Raw genomic sequence first — 24,248 nt, 5'->3', positions numbered from 1 at the left:
GATTAGTGATCAGTCTACTTCTAGTCAGATGACAACCCTTGAAGCGAACTGAAAATTAAGATTCAAGCTTCATACATTATCTAGAAAATAATAAAAATAACTAGAATTTCATATCAAAACATGTGTTGAGGTCCCTGGCAATTATGATGCTGCTGTTTATCTCTTTGCTTAGGTCTAGTAGGACTTTCTTTATGAATCTGGGCACTCCTGTGTTAGGTGCATAAATATTTAGAATTGTTATGTCTTCTTTTTGAATTGCTCCCTTTATCATTATATAATAACTATAATTGTCTTCCTTTACTATTATTGATTTAAAGTCAATTTAAATCAATTTTATCTGATATGTCAATGGCTATACCTGCATTCTTTAGGTTTTCATTTGCATGGAGTATTTTTTTCCATCTCTTCACCTGGAGTCTGTATGAGTCTTTGTGGGTTAGATGTGTTTCCTACAGACGGCAGATATTTGGCTTCTACTAATATTTTGTCATCCATTCAGCCAGCCTATGTTTCTTGAGTGGGGCATTCAGACTGTTCACGTTGAGTGACAGAATTGATATGTGCGATGCTGTACTGTTCATCATGTTGAATAGTTTTCTACAGTTACTAATAGTCAACGAATAGCTCTCCCTCCCAAAAGCAAGGAAACACTTGATTTTGTTCCTTATTAACTCACATTTTAAAATGATCATACAACAGGTAAGACAAAGAATTTTAGAGAACAAAATTCTCAAATTCTTGATTGACTTATCCTAGATCTTCTTTTAAGAAAGGATGATCATAACAATAGCTGGGTGTTTAACCCAGCTCAAGCATTATAAAAGTGATCCATGGAACCAAAAACATTTGTATGCCCTGTAATACTTTGAAATAAAAAAACAAATGAAATAAATAAAAAGATGATCATGAAAGCATTTCTTCCCTTTCTAGATCATTTTCTAAATTTAATATTTGTTCTATGCTTATATCCAAAGTACCTACATTTTTTTAAAAGCCCTTCATTATGTGAAAATGTACATATTAAAAAAACTATACAGAAATTTATTGATTATAAATCTGATTTTACCTAAAGGGAACCTACTTTTCTAAATTGCCACTTCTTACTGATAGGTACAAACAGATTACAATTTATGTTATAAATTATAAATATAAATAAGGTAGTCCTATTATACCAACAAAAATGAAAATCTTTTTATGAGAATAGTTCAAGTCATAGCTCTTAATGTGTTTAATTTTAACCAAATTTCAAAAATTAAAATTCCAATGTACATTTGGAAGACCCTTTACACAGACCCTTCAAATTTATCAGAACAGAATTTGACTTGTACATCCTTACTAAGGTAGAATTTAAAAAGGCTGGCTGGAGGCTACTAACAACTTTGTGATTCCTCTGAATTGTTATTTCGGCTTAGGGCACAGGACTAGTATTTCGGTGGAAGGACTTAGCAGTGTAAATATGGAAATTTTCTGTTGATTAGTTTTCAGCTTGATCAGCTCTTATTCTGTTTACACAGGAATAAACTGGACATCACAGCCAATGGATAGAAATCATGAGAATATATGTTTAAACTTAAACTCTTAAATTTAAAAGTGACACCAAAATTTAAAAGTGATACTCTGAATGTCATAACATTCATTTAAAATATACATACCTAATATTATAGGCCAAATTAATTTCTTTTGGAAGGAGCTCAGACTTTTGAAATACTATCCAATTCTCTTTCAGTACAATACACTTGTAGTGAAACCATACAATAAACATTTGATCTCATTTTCATCAAGCCCACAATCTAAAGAAGAAAACTAAGTAAAGTTACTTCTTCAATCCATAATTGCTACTTGAAATATTATTAGAGTTGCTTCTGGAACTCTTTTTTTTCTGTAGGCATCATTTTACTATTTATTATGCTTAGAATAAAACAGCAATCAGAAAAATCAAACCAAAATTCTGATTATTTGCCACTTGGCTCCTGACCGTTCCCATCAGGCATCTTGGGAGACCTATGCAGCGCCAAATGAAGCTCAGCCCCACACAGTGTCTGGCAGAGGGTGATGAGAATGGCACATTGTCTGCCCAGTCTGAACAGAGGTCACAGCAGGGAGAGCATCTGCTAAGATAATGTGAATGAAGGAAACAACTATAATTGCCTCATTAAGAGATCTCTGGCCAAATAATCACAAGAAGAAAGGATTTGGATAACTACCCTAAAATTAGGCTATAATAAAGAAAATTTGGGCTAGAATAAAAATGCAGAAGAATTAAGGAGACTTGGGTATTCTATTGGTTTTACTTATTTCCTTATTCCCTATATGGATGAATGAAAACTTGGAAGCAACAGTTCAGTTATTCAACTCTAGCCTTTGCCAGTCATTAGCGGGAAGCAGAAGATGCAAATTCACAGCTGTCCAGGATACAAACAAATGTAAAATAAAGGGTTGTGGGGAATTTCTTACAGGGACCAAAATATAGAAACGAAGAATGGATATCTACTGATCTATACTTCAGAATTACAATGAAAAGCATACAATTAAAAGGCATAAGAGAGAAACATGTAAAATTTAAAAGAGTAAAGTCTCAAAAAAGCCAAAGGAGAAAAAAGGGCAAATTGTCTCTGCCTAATCAATTTACCTTCTTTGATTTTCTACCTCCACCTTTTAAAACTATTTTTCCTTAAAAGTAAACTTTACATAATTATAACTAAATCCTCAATCACTTCATGTTATGAGAGTAGTTGTATATATTTTATTCAGCATTGTTGATAAATTAAAACTTTTCATAGTAAAAGCTAAAGTAAATATTTTCTTAATTTAAATTTAAATTAAGTATACAAATGATATAAGACTAAAATAAAATATACTGATATCATGACAAACTATCTTTTTGCATTTCCAGATATTTTGAGGGTAAGCTATATGAATTTAATTTGTATTATACAATTAAAATTTATTATTATATAAGTAATATCTTGAAGTAAATATGGTTATTAAATTTTTCTGATTCCAACAAACACAATAAAATTAGCTTGTTATATCCATAAGCCAGGTTTGAAATAAGCAAACTATTTGATGACTTTGATGTTTTGCACCCAAAATGTGCTGGCTAATTTTTCCATTCCATTTACCATTCTGGTCTTTAAACTGCCTTAATCTCTTGCCCTCAGATGTTGACCTTGTAAGAATAGGGGTCATAGGTCAGAATAGACAGACCTCAAGGGATCTGGACTATCAATTCATGCCTGAAAGATTTCTCTGCCACAATAGGAACCTACTAAACAGCAAATTCCTAAATCTAATCACACAAGTATCAGGGTGAAACAGTTATTTATTGGAATTTGTTGATCTACATTTTTCAGACATCTCTAGTACCTAAAAAGCATTTTTACTTTTCTTCTGGGAAAAGGATCTGGTATCTAATAAACATAAAAATAAAATCATTGAAAAAATTGCGAAAGTAAAACACATATTCCTTAATAAAATGGCATTATCAACCAAAGTATAGGTTTATTATTTTCAGTAATGCTATGGAGATTTTTTTTAAAAATATTGCACTATATTTCCCAAGTATAAAGTACCTGGAAAACTTCAAATTATAACACTGACATAATGAGTGGAAGAGGTAATACTGCTGTAGAGGTGAGTGGGGGTGGGGTGGGATTACCACTAGTTAGTTTCCAGCTCGCTTGCTCTAAAAGTGAAGGAAGGCAATAAATAAGTATTTCTGTTTTTAATAAGCAAATGCAAATATACAGCCCCTCAATGAGGAAAAACTAAATGGATTTTTTTAAACCAAAAAAAAAAAACTTCATGGCTTCCAAAAACTGTCTTGCAAATTTAAAGAATTTGAACCCACAAAATTATGGCCCTCTCAAAGTAACTTTACTATCACACACCTCTACTTTCCTTAACAAAAAGGCAAGTTAACTTCTGTGAACTGAGAATAAATCAAACATATAATTAACTTCTGTTTGTGTTCACGTTGGTTTTTCTGACCATAAATGATAAACACATCATAATATACCATTTTAATACTGAACCACAAGGAATGTTAAACTTCATAATCAATCTTTAAGTCTAAATAACGAGCATTTTAAAAATGATAAATTACAAGTCTTTCTAATATGATCAAATGAAAGAAACTGCCTAGATTTCCACACCAAAGGTATTATGGTAATACCAAACATCTTAACAATTAACCTTTCTAAACAAAATACATTACCATTTCGACTCATGTAGAAAATCAAAACGCTAACTCATGTAGTTATAAAAGTTAAATATTGAACAAAGGAAATGAAAGCAGTAGAGTTCTGGTATTACTTTCTAAGTTGTTTTTAAAAACTCAAGTCAACACTGCGTTATTATGAATAGCACTTCTTGGATTGTGTGGTTGGGTCAAAAGATATAGAAGGTTAAGGAGAACAAAGAAGATAAGATAGTCAATACCCCAAGGGAAAAATCAGAATAGAAAAAGGAGATAAAAAGAGAAACCATAAATAATAAAAAAATACAAAGTTGTATGTATACACCCAACATATACACATACAACATATGCATGTACTTTAAATGTTCTTAAAAATTACACATATTTTTATTCACTAATTATTAAACAGTAAAATCATTTAACCTCTACAGAAAAGATTTTTCAGACTAGCCATTTCAGTCTAAATTCTTTTTACTCATTTAACATATTTGCTAATATAAATTAAAATCTTATTATATAAAATATTTAATTCTATATTATACGCTGACATGATGATTTCATATAAATACTAAAAATCAACAGTGGTAAACAAAAATAATTCTCCCATCTTCCCCCATAATTTCATTCTATTAGAAGTTACTTCTTTTTCCTCATAGTAAATTGTGTTTTTAAAGAGAACAAAAAGGTATCAAGTATAGGCTAGTTTTTTAAGAAGAAACGTAAGGTTTCTTAATCTTTTATTAAGTCTTCATTTCATTATAAAGAGTGTTCTATAGGGTCATAGTCTTTTTACTCTTTTGAAAATGAACATAAGAAAAGGTAAACAGAAAAAAGATTTCTGAAATTATTTCAATTGAAATTTTAAGAAAATGTTTCAAATGTGGAGGATTTTAAATAAAATAACACAACATTTATTATTATTAACTTGACACTAGTAACAGGACATTAAATTCAGTAGAATTTTAAGGCAATAAAAAAACCCCACATTCTTTTGTAAATGTTTACTTATAATTAAGGTAGAATCTTCAAAATTACTTTATATTTTTTTCCACAAGGAGTAATTCTTCACAAGATATGGTTCTACCTTATATAAATATATTAGAATTGAACAAGTAAGTTCTCTTGAGTGACAGAACCAAATTTGGAATTTGTTAAACATGTTAATTCCATGTAATAAAAACTTTAAAATTTTAATTTTTTAAAATGAAATGACAGAAATTAGATTAAACTTTCTAATCTAAAAACATTTCAAGAGAAAGGATACCTTTGCAACAAATGGTGTTTGAATAATTCATATTATTCATAGGCAAAAATGAACCTCTACCTAAACCTCATACCTTATAGAAAAACTAACTCAAAATGGATCATTAAAGTAAATGAAAAATGTAAAACTATAAAGCTACTAGAGAAAACATGAGAGAAAATCTTTGTGACCTGGGGTTGAGCAAAGAATTCTTACAGAACATGACAGCAAATAAAAGATTGATAAATTGTCTTCATTGAAATTAAAAACTTCTGCTCTATAAGAGACATTTAAGAGATTGGAAAGACAAGAGAAAATATTTGCAAATCATGTATCTGACAAAGGACTTATATCCACAATATGTACAAAGACTTCTCAAAGTACAACAATAAAAAAGCACAAAACCCAGTAAAAAATGGACAGAAGACATGAAAAGACACTTCATCAAAGAGGGTATAAGGATGACAGAAAAATACCTTAAAAAATGCTTAATATCAGTAGCCATCAGGGAAATCAAAATTAAAACCACAATGAGATATCACCACATACCGAATAGAAGGGTTAAAATAAAAAAATACTGACAATACCAAATGCTGGCAAAGATGGGTAGCAGTTACAACTCTCATATACTGCTGATGGGAATGCAAAATGGAACAATCACTCTAGAAAACAATTTGGTAGTTTCTCATAAAGTTAGACATACACCTATACTCATATTATTTAGCAATCCCATTCCAAAAATGAAAACTAATAATGTGCACACAAATACCTCTACATAAATGTCTATAGCTGCTCTATCGATAATTGTCACAACTGGAAACTATCCAAAAGCCATTCAACAGATGAGATAAACAGTGTGATATTCACACAATGTAATACTTACTACTCAGCAATAAAGGAATGAACTATTGATATACTTAACAGCTTGGATGAATTTCAAGGGCATTATGCTGAGCAAAAAAAATCTAATTTCAAAACATTACACACTGTATGATTACATTTATATGCCACTCACAAAAAGACAGGACTGTAGTGATAGAGAATAGGTCAATGGTTGCCACAGGTTACAGGTGGGGGAGGGGTAACTATAAAAGATAATAAGAGGGAGTTTTTTTGGGTAATAAACTACTTTGAATCTGGATTATAGTAGTGACCACAGGGACGTATACGTGCATTAAAATTCATAGAACTGTACACCAAAAGAAAAGTCAATTTTACTATAAGAATTTAAAATAAAAAGTAAAATAGAAACAACACTCCAAGTAAACCAAATATACAGAAATATACCAACGCTTACTTCCTCTTTTAAAATAAAGAACTGGACTTCTAGCTTCCTAGTACTTCAGCAAACCAAATCAATTCTTTAATATCACTATTTTAAAGATTTTGTAGTCTATAAGATGAGCACAAAAGTATCTAACGCCATTAAGAAAGTAGTCAAAAAATGACGGGGACAAAAGCCAGTGTGAAGGGCTTCTACTGGCCAAATCTGGGAAATTTGAGCACTAAAATAAATAATGATGGTTATAGATTACAACTCATAGAATAAAATAGCAGCCCATGGCTCATACTAGTATGATAAATAAATGAAAAATTAAAAGTGTAATGAGGAATGGGATGTTTACATAGTCTTAAAGTATCTCACCACAAAAAAAGCTTATTAATTACAATAGGAAAAAGAGTAACTTTAAAGTGGAAAAGCCTGGCAGATACCACCTTGACCAAGTAGTCAAAGACAATCGTTATCAATGAGAAAAATAAAAAGTGTGCCATCTGACACGATACACTGAGAACACAGTATCACTTCTGTGATATTCTTGCTAAAGATAATAATCTCAATCTAATTGTAAGGATCTATTAGACAAACTCAAACCATGATCTGGATTCATCCTAGTGTTTGCAAACTTGTTCCTCTAACCCTTATACTGTCTATAAATTGAAAGTTAATCAAAAGGATTTTGTTAGAAACAAGTTAAAAATTTTTGGCATAGGAATAGTACTTTCAATTTATAGGCAACATAGAGTCAGAGAAACAAGTTTAAAGACACTAGAATGAATCCAGATTACGATACATTGTACAAGATAATTGGCTTAGTTTCTCCAACAAATTACTGTTCCTGAATTGTTTTCTAAAAGGATGTGAGGGGACAAAGGTGCTTTTTTAGATTACAAGAAACTTAGGACACAAAAACTAATTGAAAGGCATGTTCTTTCACTGGATTCTGGTTTGAAAAAAATAGTCACAAAAGATAAAGGGAAATTTATTTATTTAGTTTTAGAGACAGGGTTTTACTGTGTTGTCTAGGCTACAGTGCAATGGCTATTCAAAGATGCAATCCTACTACCAGTCAGCACCAGAGTTTAGACCTGCTCCATTTCCTAGCTGGGCCAGTTCACCCCTCCTTAGGCATCCTGGTAGTCCCCCACTCCTGGGAGGTCACCATACTGATGCTGAACACCTGATCAACACAGGACACTATAGCCCAGAGCTTCCTGGACTCTGGGAATCCTGCCTCAGACTCCTGAGTAGCTGGGCCTATAGGTGTGAGCCAGGCAAAATATGAAAAAATTTTAATATAATTTCATATATTTTATATTACAAAATTTAATAAAATTTATTTGAATATAGTAGTTATACATATTTTGGGGGGTACATGTGATATTTTGATACATGTATACAATGTATGATGACCAAATCATGGTAATTGGGATATCCGTCACCTCAAATATTTCTTTTCCTTATTGGGAACATTCCAATTCTTCTCTTCTAGCTATTTGAAATATACAACAAATTATTGTTAACTATAGTCTCTCTACTGTATTATTTAAGGAGAAATTTTAAAATGGACTTGGTATTAGATGCTATTAAGGAAGTACTGTTTATTTGGATGATAAGGAGTAAAGTGCTATAGCATCTGTAATATACTTTAAAACAGTTCCACAAAATGTTTATAATTATAGAAATACACGAGGTGGGTTTATGTATGGGTGTTGATCATACCATTTCTCCTACTTTTTTGAATTCTGAAAATTTTTATAATAAAAAGTGAAAAATAAAATAGAAGGAAATAATAAGAATAATCACAGAAAGAATTAGGAAAAAACCATGTAACAGAAATTAATCCAAAAGCTGGTTTCTTGAAATACAATAAAATATGTTATTAAGGCAATTGGAAATAACTAGAAAATCCAGAATATTTTATATGAATTTTTAAGCTACCTTATAGAATTATACTAATAAACATAAAATCTGGATCAAAGCATAATTTTATTCTCATTATTCAAACTGTCTCAGGAACTAGCCATAGTTAAGAACTATGAAAGAAATCAAGAAAGTTATCAAAGATCTTTGAAGTCTTTTAAACATTTAGGAAAAAAATCATTGCCTTGGTAACTGTTCCAGCCATCTGTTGACAAAGATTCATTTCTTGCTACCACATTGTCAAATCTTGTTTTCTCATGGTTTCAGTTTCCATACAGGAGTCCCTATGCTTATTTGAATACTTTATTGCAGGTTGTTTCAATATCACTTTATAAAAACAAGTGGCACATGGAAAGCTGTAATTGCTAATCCCAGTGACAAAAATTATGGGCACCCTGAACTTCACAGAAAGTTCGAAATCATTAGATACTAAGCATGTCAGAACTATAATTACAAGACACACAATAAGCAAAAGCAGTTGAAGTTATTCACTTTTAACTACCACCACCTTCTACCTTGCCAGACCATTTCTTTTAGTACCTCAACTACAATAATTCTTAGACCCCACTGTAACCTGCACACCATGAGCCAACCCCCTTCTCAATGTCTTCACTCCTTACCCAGTTTATAATGTATCATTCATTGTTAAATTGCTCCCTTGCATACATCTTCAGTGCCTTTTGTCATTCTCAACTAGGAAATTCCAACTCTAGTTAAATGCACTGTAATGCCTATTTCACACCTATAGCCAAAAAGTTAACAATGGATGGAGAAAAAACACAATCATATTAACTAACTTTACTTTAAATTCACGTCCACTAACCTTAAGTGGGTCTTTGTTATAGTCAAGAATTCTACCTTTTTTCCGTAATGTGTGTTCATTCATTTCTATTTCAGACCTTCTCCTTTCTAGTTAAATCTCCAAACCTACTCTTCTACCATCACTCTCAGTTGATGACCTTGCTTCAAATTTCACTAAGGACACAGCATAAAAAAATGAGAAAAATCTCACCTTTTCCACCTTCATATCCACCTACCACCTGCATCTTTGTCTATACGCTGTGCCTTGCCTCCAGTTTTGAAGAATGAGCCTTCTGTGCTCATGTAACCAGATCCCCTGTTGTGTTTTAAATCCCAGTCCTCTCACCCACTCAAGGAAATCACTCCTGCAATTGTCCTCCTCTCTCCTGTATGTTCAATCTTTTCTTCCTACTAGACCATTCCCATCAACACATAAACATGCTATAACTTCTCTCCCTTAGTTGCTGCTTCATTTTTCTGCTCCCACTCCCTGTCTCTGCCTCCTTTCCTTTCATTCTCTGTTGAACACAACCCACATAGGCTTCCACCACCACCGGTCCACCGAGCCTGTTCTTGTCAACTTCACCATGACTTCCATGTGGCTAAGTGGTGAAGTTTCAGTGGTCATCTTACTTGATCATTTCCCTGTCACACCATTTAACACACCTGATACCTTTTCCTTCTTGAAATTATTTCTTTCTTTGACTTCTGAGTCAAAATTCTCTGCTGTTACGCCTATTCTTCTTAACCCCTAAATGCTGGCTTACACCAGGGCTCAGTCCTCTTCTCTGCTCTATGGATACTCACTTTAATGATGATTTCATTCAGTCTTATGGCTGTAATTATCACCATTTTGGTGAAGATTGCCCAATTTTTATCTCCAGCCCTGGAACTCCATGTCATGCATGCATCTGACTAACCTATATCGCCACTTGGATGTTGATTATGTATCTCTAAATATGTCCGAAACCATGCTTTTGATTTCCTGTACCTTCTGTAGGCTTCCACATCTTGGTAAATGGTCCCTCCACCTTTCCTGCTGATCAGCCCAAAAAAGTTTGGAGTCATCCTAACTTTGGAGACTCTTCTTCTCTCACAGTCCCCATCTGATTCATCAGTAAATTCTGCTATCTCTTCCTTCCAAACATATCAGGAGTTTTGTTCACCAAATCTACTGCTACTATCCCAGTCCAAACCACTACCATCCCTTTTCCGTATTATTTGAACTGCCTCCTAGTGGTCTCTCAGTTTCCATCCTTGCCTCTCCACATTGTGCTATCACCAAAGTTGCCAGAATAATACTTTAAGAAGATAAATCAGATCATATTACTCTTCACCTAAAATTTCCCAACGACTTCCCATTTTCTCTGGAATCAAAGTCCTTACAATGGTTGACAAGGTCCTATATGAAGGAATATCCTGCTATCTTACGCTTCAAATCTCATCCCCCACTATTCTCCCTCTCTCACTGATTCTAATCCAGCACACATGGAAAACATTCTATAATTACATTATTAAAGATTTTAATCTAAAAGACATGGAAAAATAAAGGACTGTTTTATTTTATATTACTTTGCTTTATTCATATGTATGTATGTAAGTATGTATGCATGTATTATCTCTCTAGGAACAGAAAATCACTTTACTAGGTAAGTGCATCACTAAACTTTCACACATATTCATGGACCTTCTTTTGCACAAAATGAGCACTTAAAATATGGATAAAAAATGGAATTTATTCTCTTACTGCATGGACCTTCTTTTGCACAAAATGAGCACTTAAAAATATGGATAAAAAAATGGAATTTATTCTCTTACTGGATGATTTTCAAACCAGTGAAAAAATATGCACTAGACAATAAATGCTGCAGAGATATAATAACTAGCTAGCAGTTTGGAGAGAAAAGAAAAGCTACATGCTTATAGTCCGCTCTTCAAAAACAAATTACATTACAAAGAGAAAAGAAAGCTAAGTGTAAAAAATAAGTAAAAATGATATGAGAAAATAAAATGAGGCTGGGCATGGTGGCTCACACCTGTAATCCTAGCACTCTGGGAGACCAAGGCATGAGGATCGCTTGAGGTCAGGAGTTCAAGACCAGCCTGAGGAAGAACAAGACTCCGTCTCTACTGAAAAAATATAAAACATTAGCCAGGCTTGGTGGTGCATGCATGCAGTCCCAGCTACTCGAGAGACTGAGGCAGGAGGATCGCTTTAGGCCAGGATGAGGTTGTAGTGAGCTATGGTGATGCCATTGTTTTCTAGCCCCAGGCAACACAGACTCTGTCTCAAGAAAAAAAAAAAAAAAGCTAAAATATATTTTACAAGCTGAAAAAAAATTTCTCATTGTTTATTTGAGATAAAAGATTCATATCCTAAACACAGAAAGAGAATTTACAAATCAATAATGAACATTTCAATAGAAAAATGGTCAAAGAACAAGAACTGTACAATTTGAGGAAGAAAAAATAAAATGAAAACATATAAAAATACATTCAACCTCCAACATAATTAAAGGATGCAAAGAAAAACAATGAGCTGCATCTCTCAACCTATGTAGTTGGAAACGATTTTAAAAAACATTCAATAAGCTGTCTCACTTTCAGAGGGGTTACATACTGGCTCTAAATGTTTCAGAAAAGCAGTTTAGAAATAGGCCATCAAAGTTTTTTTAGAGACAGGGTCTTGCTGTGTTGCCCAGGCTGGAGTGCAGTGCCATGGCCATAGCTCATTGTAACTTCAAATTCCTGGGCTCAAGTGGTCTTCCTGTCTCAGGTTCTCAAGTAGCTAGGACTACAAGCATGTGCTATCACACCTGGCTAGTTTTTTAATTTTTTATTTGTAGAGATGAGGTCTTGCTATGTTGCCCAGGCTGGCCTTGAACTCCTGGCCTCAAGCAATCCTCTTGCCTTGGCTTCCCAAAGTGCTGAGATTATAGGCATGAGCCACCGTGCCCCGCCATAAGTGCATATTTTTTTGATCCAGATTTTCACTATTAAGTATTTATCCTAAGGATATAATCAGACAACTTTTCAAAAATGTACATATAAGAATTTCTACAGTAGTATTATTGATAAATTCAAAATACTGAAAATAGCCTAAATATCCATCAACATAGCATTATTTTAATCAAATTTTAGTATATTCATATATTGGGAATTTATGCAGGTGCTAATGATTGAAATGAAATATTCCACAATATATTAAGTAAAAAAAAATGCAAGTTTCAAAATGGCATATATGTTATGATTCCTAAACCTCCAGTTAGCATTTCAAATTAATTTTTTGCTTACTTCTTTGCAGTTTTTTATATTATTTGGATTTTCTATATGTGAGCTATCTTTTAAAAACAGACAAAACAGTAAGTGTATTTTTATTTGGACAAACGGGTGGGTACTGGCAAATTTTGGATGTACAGAGAGGAACCTCTGCCTGTTGGGAACTTAAACTCTTCTCTTGTGGGCTTAGAACAGTCTCATGAAAATGGTCAAGAGACTATTTAGTGCTTAATGTTGAATGCTCAGTTCAGTACACTCTGCAGATAATTCAAATTGCAAGATAGCCTATATTCCTGATATATTATGTTCAACTACATGATGGTGGCATTTTCTTTTGGCTAAATCCAATAACATAAAATATAAAAACATATTTAGAAATCTTTTCCAAATACAATCAACTCATAAATTAACAAAGTAAAATGATTACCTATCTCCCTTTGGTTTTCTTTTTTGTAGTGTCTTCCCTTTGGGTCTTCTTTCGCTTCCTAAACAGGGGCTCCCACCAGGTCCTGTTACCCGTATTGATTCAAGGCCTTTGGAAGATTTTTTAAATGTGAATTCCACTGGTTCTCCTTCTTTTAGGCTTCTAAATCCTTCCATGAATAGTTTGCTCTGTAAAGAACAAGAGAGGGAAAAAAAGAAATCATGATTATCATTGCTTTATAATCTCCACAACTTTAAGATTAACAAAGCAAGATATTGCATTACAAAAATATAAAGTCCTTTTTTTTTGAGCTCAGTGAAACACACCATTTTGAAGTTTTCTATCACAATGCTGGCAATGGGAGAATAAACTACTACCATTTTTTTAAAAAGGCAATTTGGCATACTTAGAAAAACTGAAATGTGCATGTTCTTTGATCCAGCAATTCCACTTCAGTGACTATACTACAGACATACACAAAGATTCAGAAAAAGACATCACAGCACTGCCTTGTAAAAAGTTGTAACTACCTTAATGTCCATCAAAGGGAAACTGAATAGATAAACTATAATAGAGCCAAATAATGTAACATTATTAAGCCATTAAGAGAAGTTATTTTTAGATCTACATGCACTGATATGGGAAGATAAACATATAACATTGTTGAGTTGAGTAAAATATTAAAGTTAAAGAACAGAATGTCTACTATAATGCCATCTATGTAAAGTTTTTAAAAGATACATGTTTATTTATGTGTTAAATAGAAACGGGGTCTGGAACAACAGACACTAAATCTTAAAGTGTTGTTTTTTCCAGTCCTGTTCTGAGAAAGTAGGAACGATTTCTGGCATACACATGAACTATTTGAGCTTTTTATAATTTGAAAAGATATCAATTCTTATAATTTGAAAGATAATTGATTTTTTACAAAAAAGAAAAAAATGCTCCCAATTACAAAACTGTAACCTTAGTTTCAAATATTAATTGGCTCTTTCAATCCTACTCTTTTCATTAAAGTCAATGTGCCAAATCAAAATATACTAAAATAATTAATTCATTAATTTTATTAATATTTATTTCTTCAAACTCCTTTGTATACATTTTACAGATCTAATTTGTAAAATCATGTAGTTTTAAAAGACTTTTCTGAATTTGAAGGTGGAAAGGAAGCAAACAGATCATGGTAGAAAACCTTAGTTCAAGTTCAGTGCTTTAAATAAACTATATAGCTATATAGCTTTGCTTGAGCCATTTAATCTCTTTTCTGTTTATTTGTAAATTCAAGGGATTTCAGTTCTGAGTAACAGTGGTTCTGAAAAGACTCCATGAGAAAAAAATTTTGTGGTCAAATAAGTTTGTAAAATGCTATATGTTGTTTCTCCTTGGTTGAGTTACATTAGTTCCTTCCGCCACCCCCACCAAAATAAAAATGTCCTTTAACTGTGTTTAACCCAGCAATTTCCCAACCTAGTTGATCCCAGAGCCCCTTCTTTATAAGTACAGATGACTAGTGTACTTAGGGAAATATTAGACCAGAGAATCTTTACCCCTCCCAATTCCATGATTCTAAAGGCAACTAAATAACCACATATAACCAAATCTTTACATGGGACAAATAACAAAACTTCAAAATCCATTGCAAAAGGAGACTATTCATTGTGAAAGTAAGACAACCCATGAAAACAGGGTTATTAACTGTTTCTAGTGCAGGTCACCTGACATAGTGAAATCCTTCATGCGGAAGTCTGCAATTTGGCAGCACCTTTTCTGCTGTCTGATGGGATGTAGAAAAAAAAATCACAACTGCCTACATTCTTTAAAATAACAAATTATTATTTTTAAAGCTATTTTAACATTTCTACAGCATCTTCTCATTTTTTTCTCCAAAGCCTTCTCCTCACTAATTCTAAACAGTTCTTTTGCTTTAATTTCCATTCTCCTTCCCCACTCAAGAAAGAGCAGATTCTTTCTTTTAAATCGGATGAAGTGGAGCATAGTTCAATTATTGAAACTATCAAAAAGATAACATTTTAATTACAACTATCACATGTTCATATGTTTTCTGTCTGTAATAAAACTTCTATCACTTATTTATCTCCTCATAGTTACTAGAACACTTTCCTAGGAACTAGTGCATAGTTCCTAGTGCACCTAATTAAATTGGTACACTTTCATCAACTTAATTTGGTTTCATTTTTCCATTATTACAATTTTTGATAGGTGTAATTTACAAGTCAACTTCTTTTCCAAATCTACAGTAAAATTCTGGCTCTTACAAACCACTAAATTCTGGCTATTCTTCATGATATTTGGAAAGAATACTCTTAAAAATTCTATCATATATACTCCCCACCCCCAAATTAGTACATAAGGCAACTTAGATTCATAATACTTGACAAAAAAATTAATGAATATCTATAAGAAACTACAATGGCTTTGCAAGAAAATGACAAGGAGTCACAGAAAATGTTCTCTCTTTGCTATTATACCAAAATAGCTACTACATACGTGGGAAAGATCTGTCAAAATGTGGGGAATTAGCACATTATATTTGTTCACAAAAATCAACTTCTCCCCTTGACTTGTCAATTTTTATTAAAGGTTCCTCCATTTTCCAGTCATACCAGTTCTAATCCTTAATTTTACCCTAACAATTTATTGAATCTTGTGCATTCTTACTTCATCATGTTTCTTTCATCTGCTCCATCCATTTCGATGAACTGTCATTACTCTATTTCAGATCTTAACTATCTTTTGCCAGGACAAGTATAACAGTTTCTTCATTGATATTTCAGCATCAAATTGTTAGCACCCAACCACGTTCACTGCCTGCTGCTCAAGAGGAAGCCAATACACTGAGACAGCAGGGTTTACAATGGAGAAAGAGTTTAATATTGCAGAGTGACATGTGAGGAGATGGAAGTTCTCAAATCTGTCTCCCCAAGAATTTTTGGGCTAGGGTTTTTTTGTTGTTTGTTTGTTTCTTTGTTGTTTGTTTGAGACACGGTCTCACTCTTGCCCAGGCTGGAGCACAGTGGCATCATCATAGCTCACTGCAGCCTTTAACTCCTGGGCTCAAGGGATCCTCCTGCCTCAGCTTCCCAAGTAGCTGGGGCTATAAGCCCATACTATCACACTCAGCTAATTTTTAAGTTTTTTTTTGTAGAGACAGGGTTTTGCTATCGCCAGGCTGGTCTTGAATTCCTGGCCTCAAGAAATCCTCCCACCTTGGCCTCCCAAAGTGCTAGAATTACAGGCATGAGTCACCACGCCCAGCCCAGGCCAGGGTTTTTAAAGACAGTTTGGTGAGCAAAGGGCTAGGGAATTAAGTCTGTTGATTGGTTGGGAATGAACTCATAGGGTTGGGAAGCAGAAATTTTCTACTTGAGCTGAGTCAGTTCCCAGGTTGCAAGACCAGTTGAGTTGGTTTCTTGGTATGGGCCACTGGTCTGACTGGGTCAGCTGGTCCACTGGAATGCAGGGTCTGGAAGATATCTCAAAGACCAGCCTTAGGTTTCACAATGGTGATGTTATCTATTAGAGCAATGAAGAAAGCTAAGAATCTTTATGATAATCAGCTATGTGACTTCTGAGTAGCAAGCACCTATAGAAAAGTAAGCTAGGGAACAATGGCTGGTTATATATATTTTTTCTTTCATTATGCCTATACCTTTGCAGACTTCAGGCCCCTACCACAGATCCCACCTTACATCCTTTTATTAATTTTAAAAGGGCAGTTTCAAACTCTCATCCCTACTCTACAACATCTTCCATACCTGCATATTCTCTCTCAATAAGTCTTAGCCCGTTAGTCTCCTATCTCAAAAAATCTATAATACCCCTCTTTGGTTATAGATGAGATCCTTCATAATCTTACCTTTACTTATATTTTCCACTTCCTTTCCCATTACTCTAAAACACAACCCCTCCATTAGTAAAACTGGCTGACTTGTACTTCTCTGAATATTTTCTGATCTCTGTATTTCAGATTACTCTGGTTGAGGACACATTCTCCTAGTCATGGTTGTATATTAAAATCTTACTCAAACTTCCAAGTATAGTTCAAATGCTCCTTTATTGAATCATCCTCAATTGCCCCAATTTGAAATTCTCTCCTCTTTCACTTAATTGATTCTTCTACATAGTTTTTACAATACAATGGTGTGTGATACAAATATTTGTGTATGACTTACATCTACCGAAGGCCAGGGATTGTGATGTATATCTTTGTATTTTCAAAAGGGCTTAGCATAATGCCTGCAAAGAGCTATCATTCAGTAAGTACTTAAAAGAATTACAGATTTAGCATCAATAAAATCCTTCAAAATTATTAGATAATACCCATTTTAATAAACAATGGAGTGAGCTCTAAAGGGTTGAGTTCCTCATGCAAAGTCAAACATTCTGGCTCCCACTCCTACTACATAAAATAAGTTCTCTTATTTTTGATGTCCAAGCAACACTGTAAATGTTTTATCTGAAATAAAATGCTGAAAGGATTATAATGGTTCAGGGTAGTAACACTATTCTCTGGCTCCATTCAGAAACTAATATGAATCTATTTTCTCTTTTATTCCTTCTACTCACATTTTCTAAGGAAATATCATCTACTCTGATACACCTCACAATCCATGAAGTTGTGCCTATCCAAACCAAGAATGCAGATTTATGTCGATTTTTGTTTAATTCATGCGTAACATCTATATAAGCCAGAACTTTTGGCATTTGGGCTTACATTTTCTTCTGTGCCATTTGTTTGGACAAAATAGAGGTATATTCTCTATAGGAGAGAATCATAATGATTGAATTAATAAATAAATAAAGGAGTGACCAAATGAATGAAGAAGCATTTAGAAGAAACAGCTGACATGCTTCCGAAGATATCATGTACTTACAATAAGACAGGCCAATTTTGAATGTGCACATATTAAGTTAGATCATCTAACACCTCTAATTTGTGTTCCTCTTTCTCTAACCAAGTAAGGTTGCTTTTTCTCCCTCTTCCCTTTATCCCAATTTTTAAAATTCATCATGGCACGAATTTATTTAAGAAATATGGAAATGTTTGCTTTTAATTTCCCGGCTATACTGCCTTTCCTCCTCACAACCATTTAAAAATAACTTTTAAGGAATAATCACAGGAATATAGAGTCACTTGAGAGCAGTCTGAATGTTATACTTTATTTACCAAGTATAATACTTCTATCCAGGGCTCCATATAGTAATGAGATTACTTATCTCTCTTGGCACATGCTTTTTCCCCCCAACTAGATTGGGAAAGCACTGAAGTGTTGCTACAGTTTAATAGTTGATTCTCCTTAGAAAGAAGAACACATTTTTCTTCTCTAGGAAGCATAAGCTGACTTCCAGTTCAAGATGGCAGGCTGAGCAAGAGATGCTTCATGTTACTCTGTAAAAGCCATCAAAATGGTAGTAAACTAACAGAAAAAGGAATGTGTTCACAATAAGGAAGAGAGAATGAGAGGGGTGTCATCAGCCAAAAACCAAATTTGACAAATTTCTAGAAATTCAAGTGCTCTCTGAAAATTGAGCCATCCCCTAGAAAACTAACAGAAGGGGCTGTAGCAAAAGCAGGAGCCAACATTCCTAACAGAACTCTGAGAGACTGTGCTCAGATACAGCATATATGAGCAGGGGTGAGAATGAGAAGAGGGCTTGAAAACAGGGAGGTTAACGGAAGGTTTGTATAAGGACTGCATGCCCATTTCATCTTCCCATCCCTATTTCTATTTGCACAGGTAAAAAAAAAAAAAGGCAAACATTGCCTCAAGGCAAATAATGTAAGGCCCTTCTTTAAAGAGACTGATGGAAATATCTGGGCAACTGGTAAAACACTGGATCCTGTGAACAAACTCCTATTATTACTATTATTTCTTTTTTTGACAATTAGGAGGCCACTAGTGTAAGGACTGCCTCCCTACCCACTTAACTTTATATCATCCCTATCCCTCATTCATATACCTGAAGGGTCAACCAAGAATCATAAAAGATGCAGCATAGTTAAGAAAGGCCAAGACAAATGAGAGAACAAAAGAAATTTTACACATGACTTAATTAGTATCTCCAGAGATATTTCAGACAATATAACATCAATAAAACAAGATCAAAAACAACCAGAGAATTTTAAAAGTACTCTCAGAAAATTAAAAATGATTGTTGAAATGAAGGGAGTTTCGGCTGGGCATAGTAGTTAATGCTTAAAATCCTAGCACTTTGGAAGGCTGAGGTGGGAGGATTACTTCAGGCCAGGAGTTCAAGACCAGCCTGAGCAACATAGCAAGACCCTAACTTGAACAAAAAAATAAATAAATAAAAATTAGCTGGACGTCGTGGCATGCACCTGTAGTACCAGCTACTTAGGAGGCTGAGGTGGGAGGATCACTTGAGCCCAGGAATTCAAGGTTACAGTGAGCTATGATTGAGCCACTGCACTCCAGCCTAGGCAACAGAGTGAGACCCTATCTCCTAAAAAAATAAATAAAAGTGAGTTAGAAGTAAAAGTTTAGAAAATCCCTCAGGATATAGAATAAGTAGATAAGGAAGGAAGGGACAGAGGGAGGGAGTAAATATATGAGGGAAAAAAACCAAAAATACAGAAGATGAATCCAAAAAGACAAATATTCAACTTTAACTTGAGTTCCAGGTAGAGAAAACACAGAAAATAAAGGAAGAAAAATTGTTAAATGAATAATATGAGGAAATTTCCCAGAACTAAAGGAAGAACACCAAGGTGGGGTCTATGCCAGGTGGAGGCATTATAGAAGCTTTTACAGATGAAGCACATTTTTGAGTACGTGAAGAAAGAGAGAGATTTTAATGGAGATTTAAGATAGTAATCCAAACTGAGGTAATGATTTAACCATATGGTTGCACAGAAAGAATATAGTTAATGTTTAAGGATGGCAAGTAGAGTAGTTTAAGTGTATTACTGTGAAGGGGGGTACCAAAAAACGAAGTTAAAAAATGCGAGCTAGGGCCAGATAATGGAAATTTTTGATTGACATCCTAAGCATTTTATTGTGTCTAACATAGATATATCTACGGACACTTTTTTGCTATTAGAAGTAACAAGATCAAATCTGCGTTTTAAAAAACATAACTACTTTGCCAATGATGTGGATGTTTGGAGACAGGAAGAATGTTTGTGCAGATATCTGTTACACAGGTAACTATAACAGTCTCAGCAAGAAACTGTTACAATGGAACAAAAAAAAGAAAGGAGGTATTGGTTTTGCAAAAAAGTCATATATATTACCTGCTATACATTATTACTTGCCTCACATAACAATTTATTGTTAAAATGTATAATGATGTTGTAACAACAACACACAAAACTTTGCAAGACTGCTCCAAATGCTTTATCATCACAGAGAGGATTCCCTAACACAGTCACCTGGAAGACAACTCTAAAAATCAAATTGTGGCCCTCTTGACTACCACTCCTTGAACAAGTTGATTAATATCTTGATAGCTGATTTTCTCTAACTATAAAAACAATAAATTTAAGTGATTCTATCATTAGACAGCACAATGAGAATGTAATTGTAGAAGAATTTAAGTCCAATAAAGCTGGGTGGTATAGGTATGTTATGAGAAAAAAGCAGATTCCTGGATAACAGATATTCAATAATATTAGTAGGCTAAGTAGTAAAAATAAATTAGTGAAATTCAAATACATTCCATTTCTTTTTAATATTTTTATGAGGTAAAGACTACGTTTTCTAAGGTATTGTAGAAAAATATACAATTAGCTAAGAACAATTAATTATTACACAATATACAGCAGTGTATAGTGGTAGAAATATTATACAATATACATGACTATTATACAATATGCATGCTAGGACTCTTAAGGATTATATGCTTTTGAAGTACAAGACAAGATACTTCAGGAATCATTAAGCTCAAAGCACCCAGAATAGAACAGCAGGATCACATGACTCGGTGTCAGATGATCTGCAATCTAGCATTAGTCAGCAACTAATGTGTGTACTATAATCTAACAAGTTCCTTACCAGTGGGCAGGTCTCCCAATTTTCTTTTATTTATAGAACACAAATCTCTATTGTCTGTTATAAGATTTATTCTTTAATTCTGTGACTTTACTTTGTCTATGTGAACAAGCTGGAAGTAACTATTTTTAGTCAATACTGAAATTTCCCTTTAAGTATTCTTAATACTTCTCAATTCACTAAAGCAAGATTTTGGCTCTTTCTTAACTCACATCCTTTAAAAAAATAGAAGTTAAAAGGAAAATGGTGGTACTACAGAAGTCAGTGTTGACTAAGAATTTTACCTAAACAGATAAAATCCAATTTAGTCCCAGTCAAATTATTATATTTCACACAAACAGGATTAAAAATAATGAGATTTTTCTACTTGTCTTGAATATTAAAGAAAGCCTTAGGTAAATTCTTCCATCTGGCCTGTACTTCAATCCAAAAAGGACACACTAAACCTAACAACAGTCCTGGAATGGCATTTTAAAAAGTAGAAAGCATATGGGGATTAATATTGGATTTGAATCATGGGTTTGAATCCCCATCCTCTTACTTATAAACTCCAGGTGGATGACCACACACATGCTAAAAACACAGAACAAAGAAAAATATCTCTGTGACCCAGTTTCCTTACCCATAATCCGAGATAATATAATAATATCTTCTAGGAGTAAAAAATATCTACTACAGTTACTGTTAGATCCATAATGCAAAATGCCTAGAACAATGTTCAGCACATTGACTAGTATTAATAATTCAATAAACAGTTTATATTATTTTTATACATATCAGGTCTGCTCCCCTACCTGCTAACACAGGCACAGGAGAGGTAGAGAAAACAAACATGCATCGAGAATCTATCCAGTAATAGGCACTGTACTGAATGCTTTTACCTGCTATCTCATTTGATCTACCTGCCCTTAACCCTCACCAGCATGTAGCAAATGTCTATATGTCACTGAGATTCAGTTTAAATAGTAACTCATCTTCAAAGCCTTTTATAACATTCTCAAGCAAATTCAGGTACTCCTTTTCCAGTGCTCCAATTATTAGCTATATGGTGTAAGTCACCATTATAACATTTATCATACTACATTGTAATATGTCTGTTCTCTTACGACTATAAATTTTTTGAAAGAGTATCATAATTTTTAATTTACATGCCTAAAACCATCCCTGAAACATAGCAGGTGCTCGACATATATTTGAGGCAGAGGGGGAGAATCTGGATAGTGGGAAACAAAGGAAAGAGAGAGGGAGGCAGTGAAAAGTAGCTGTGACTTTTTCTCATTTAGATGAGAACATTGAGAGTCCCCAGGTACTACCTGATGAGTGGCAGAACCAGGACGCAAAGCCAGACCTTTTGACATTAAAAGCTTTGTATACCATGTTGCTTAGTGTAACATTCTCTGGAATATTTCAATCATCCTTCGACAACATAATTACAATATTAAAGTTCAGAATTTTGAAACTATAGGCCTCCAGTAAGCTACCCTACTCAACCCATGCTCACCTTTTATCCCTTCATTTTCTTAACTACTTAAAACTTCTTAGTTGATTTACTTAATCATGAAAAAATTGATTCTTTTATGGTGGGGTATTTTATTTTATTCTTCCTCTTTGAAAGTAGGAAGTGCTTAACAGATGATGGCTAAATAAACTTTAAAAATCCATATCATATCTATACTTCTATGATATTCATGTTTCATAAATGAAAGAATTCTCTATTTCAAGTAGATCTTATAAAAGTACATCTATGATTTTACATTGAGTAGCTGAGTATTAAGTCTATGTACACTATGTATAATTTAAGGATATGCACTAAAAATCTAGAAAAGTATTTCTCAACCTGTTTTTCATTATACACCCCCTAAGGAGCCCTTTTCCTATTTGCCTAAAGGGGATTGGGAATTGCAATATTATCTTATTTCTGCTAAAGATAAGATGATTTTCTTGCTTTGTGATACTGCAATATTAACTAACATTAAAGAAATTCAATGCTCATAAGCATTATAACACTTCTAAGGACTACAGATATTTTAAATTAGAGGGAGAGGCACAAAAGGTTGTATTAAAGAAATTAAAAGATGAAAAGCAAAAGCAAAGACAATTCTTTCAAGCAGCCATAAGACCTGCAAATAATGCCACTAAAGAGACTTATAAAGTAGCTTATATATTCGGGGGGGGGGGGAAGGGAAGACATTCAGTGATACAGAAATTGTGAATGAATGCATTGCTGGAGATGTAGAATGCTTAGATCTTGATGACATTTCAAAGTACAAACAACTGCCCCTTCTCAAGGAGAACCATAATTGATCGGCAGCATGAACCAGCTTTCCATTTAACAGAACAACTTCATGCAATACTTTAAAAGGAAAATATATATTATTCAGTCACTTTGGATGCATCAACTGATACTGACTTGGCTCAGGTTTTATACTTCATTTGGGTCATAGCAGAAGATTTTCTTTCCTACAAAGAGTTACTCGCTTTGGGCACTCTTGTGAACAGAACACAGGGAATAGATATCTTCAGCAACTTTCAAGATGAATGTCATGAAGTTGGACTGAATTTGGTAAATTTAGTGAGTGTATGTACAGATGGTGCACCTTCCATGACAGGAAAACATGAAGGATTTGTTGCACATATTAAAAAAAGTATTTACAGACCCAGATGGTCTTATTGCTTTTCATTGTATCTTGTAGCAACAAAATCTCTGTGATACTATTTTAAGTAGCACTCTACAATAAGTACTGTTAACTATATTCCTGCAAATGCAACATGGCATTGTCAGTTTCATAACATGCTAAAGGTGAACAATGAGGTATTCAGTATGGATTTGCTATATCATTCTAAAGTGTGTTGGCTATCACAGGGATGAAATTGTATCTCTGCGAGAAGAGATTAAATTTTATGAAGAAGAGTATTAGCAAGGTGAATTACTGAAAGATTTCTATAGGAATGCAGCATTTCTGTGTGACATGTCAATTCCAAACGACACGAATATCTCTTTGCAAGGTAAAACTACGTCTATACATAATATATGGCAAAAAGTCCAAGCATTTCAAGAAAAGCTATCT

General features: G+C 33.6%; 1 protein-coding gene across 1 annotated transcript in view; it reads right to left on the bottom strand.

Moving 5' to 3' along the window:
• The window catches only part of LIN28B (lin-28 homolog B), a 105,744-nt gene that overhangs the window by 34,299 nt on the left and 47,197 nt on the right, over window positions 1–24,248 (bottom strand). The window contains exon 3 of the mRNA XM_045542234.1: window positions 13,151–13,335. Within this exon, the coding sequence (XP_045398190.1) occupies window positions 13,151–13,335 (185 nt within the window). The remainder of the gene's footprint in view (window positions 1–13,150; window positions 13,336–24,248) is intronic.

Source organism: Lemur catta, chromosome 2 (assembly GCF_020740605.2).
Source record: "Lemur catta isolate mLemCat1 chromosome 2, mLemCat1.pri, whole genome shotgun sequence".
Lineage (NCBI taxonomy): Eukaryota > Metazoa > Chordata > Mammalia > Primates > Lemuridae > Lemur > Lemur catta.
This window is presented reverse-complemented; position numbering and strand designations above follow the sequence as displayed.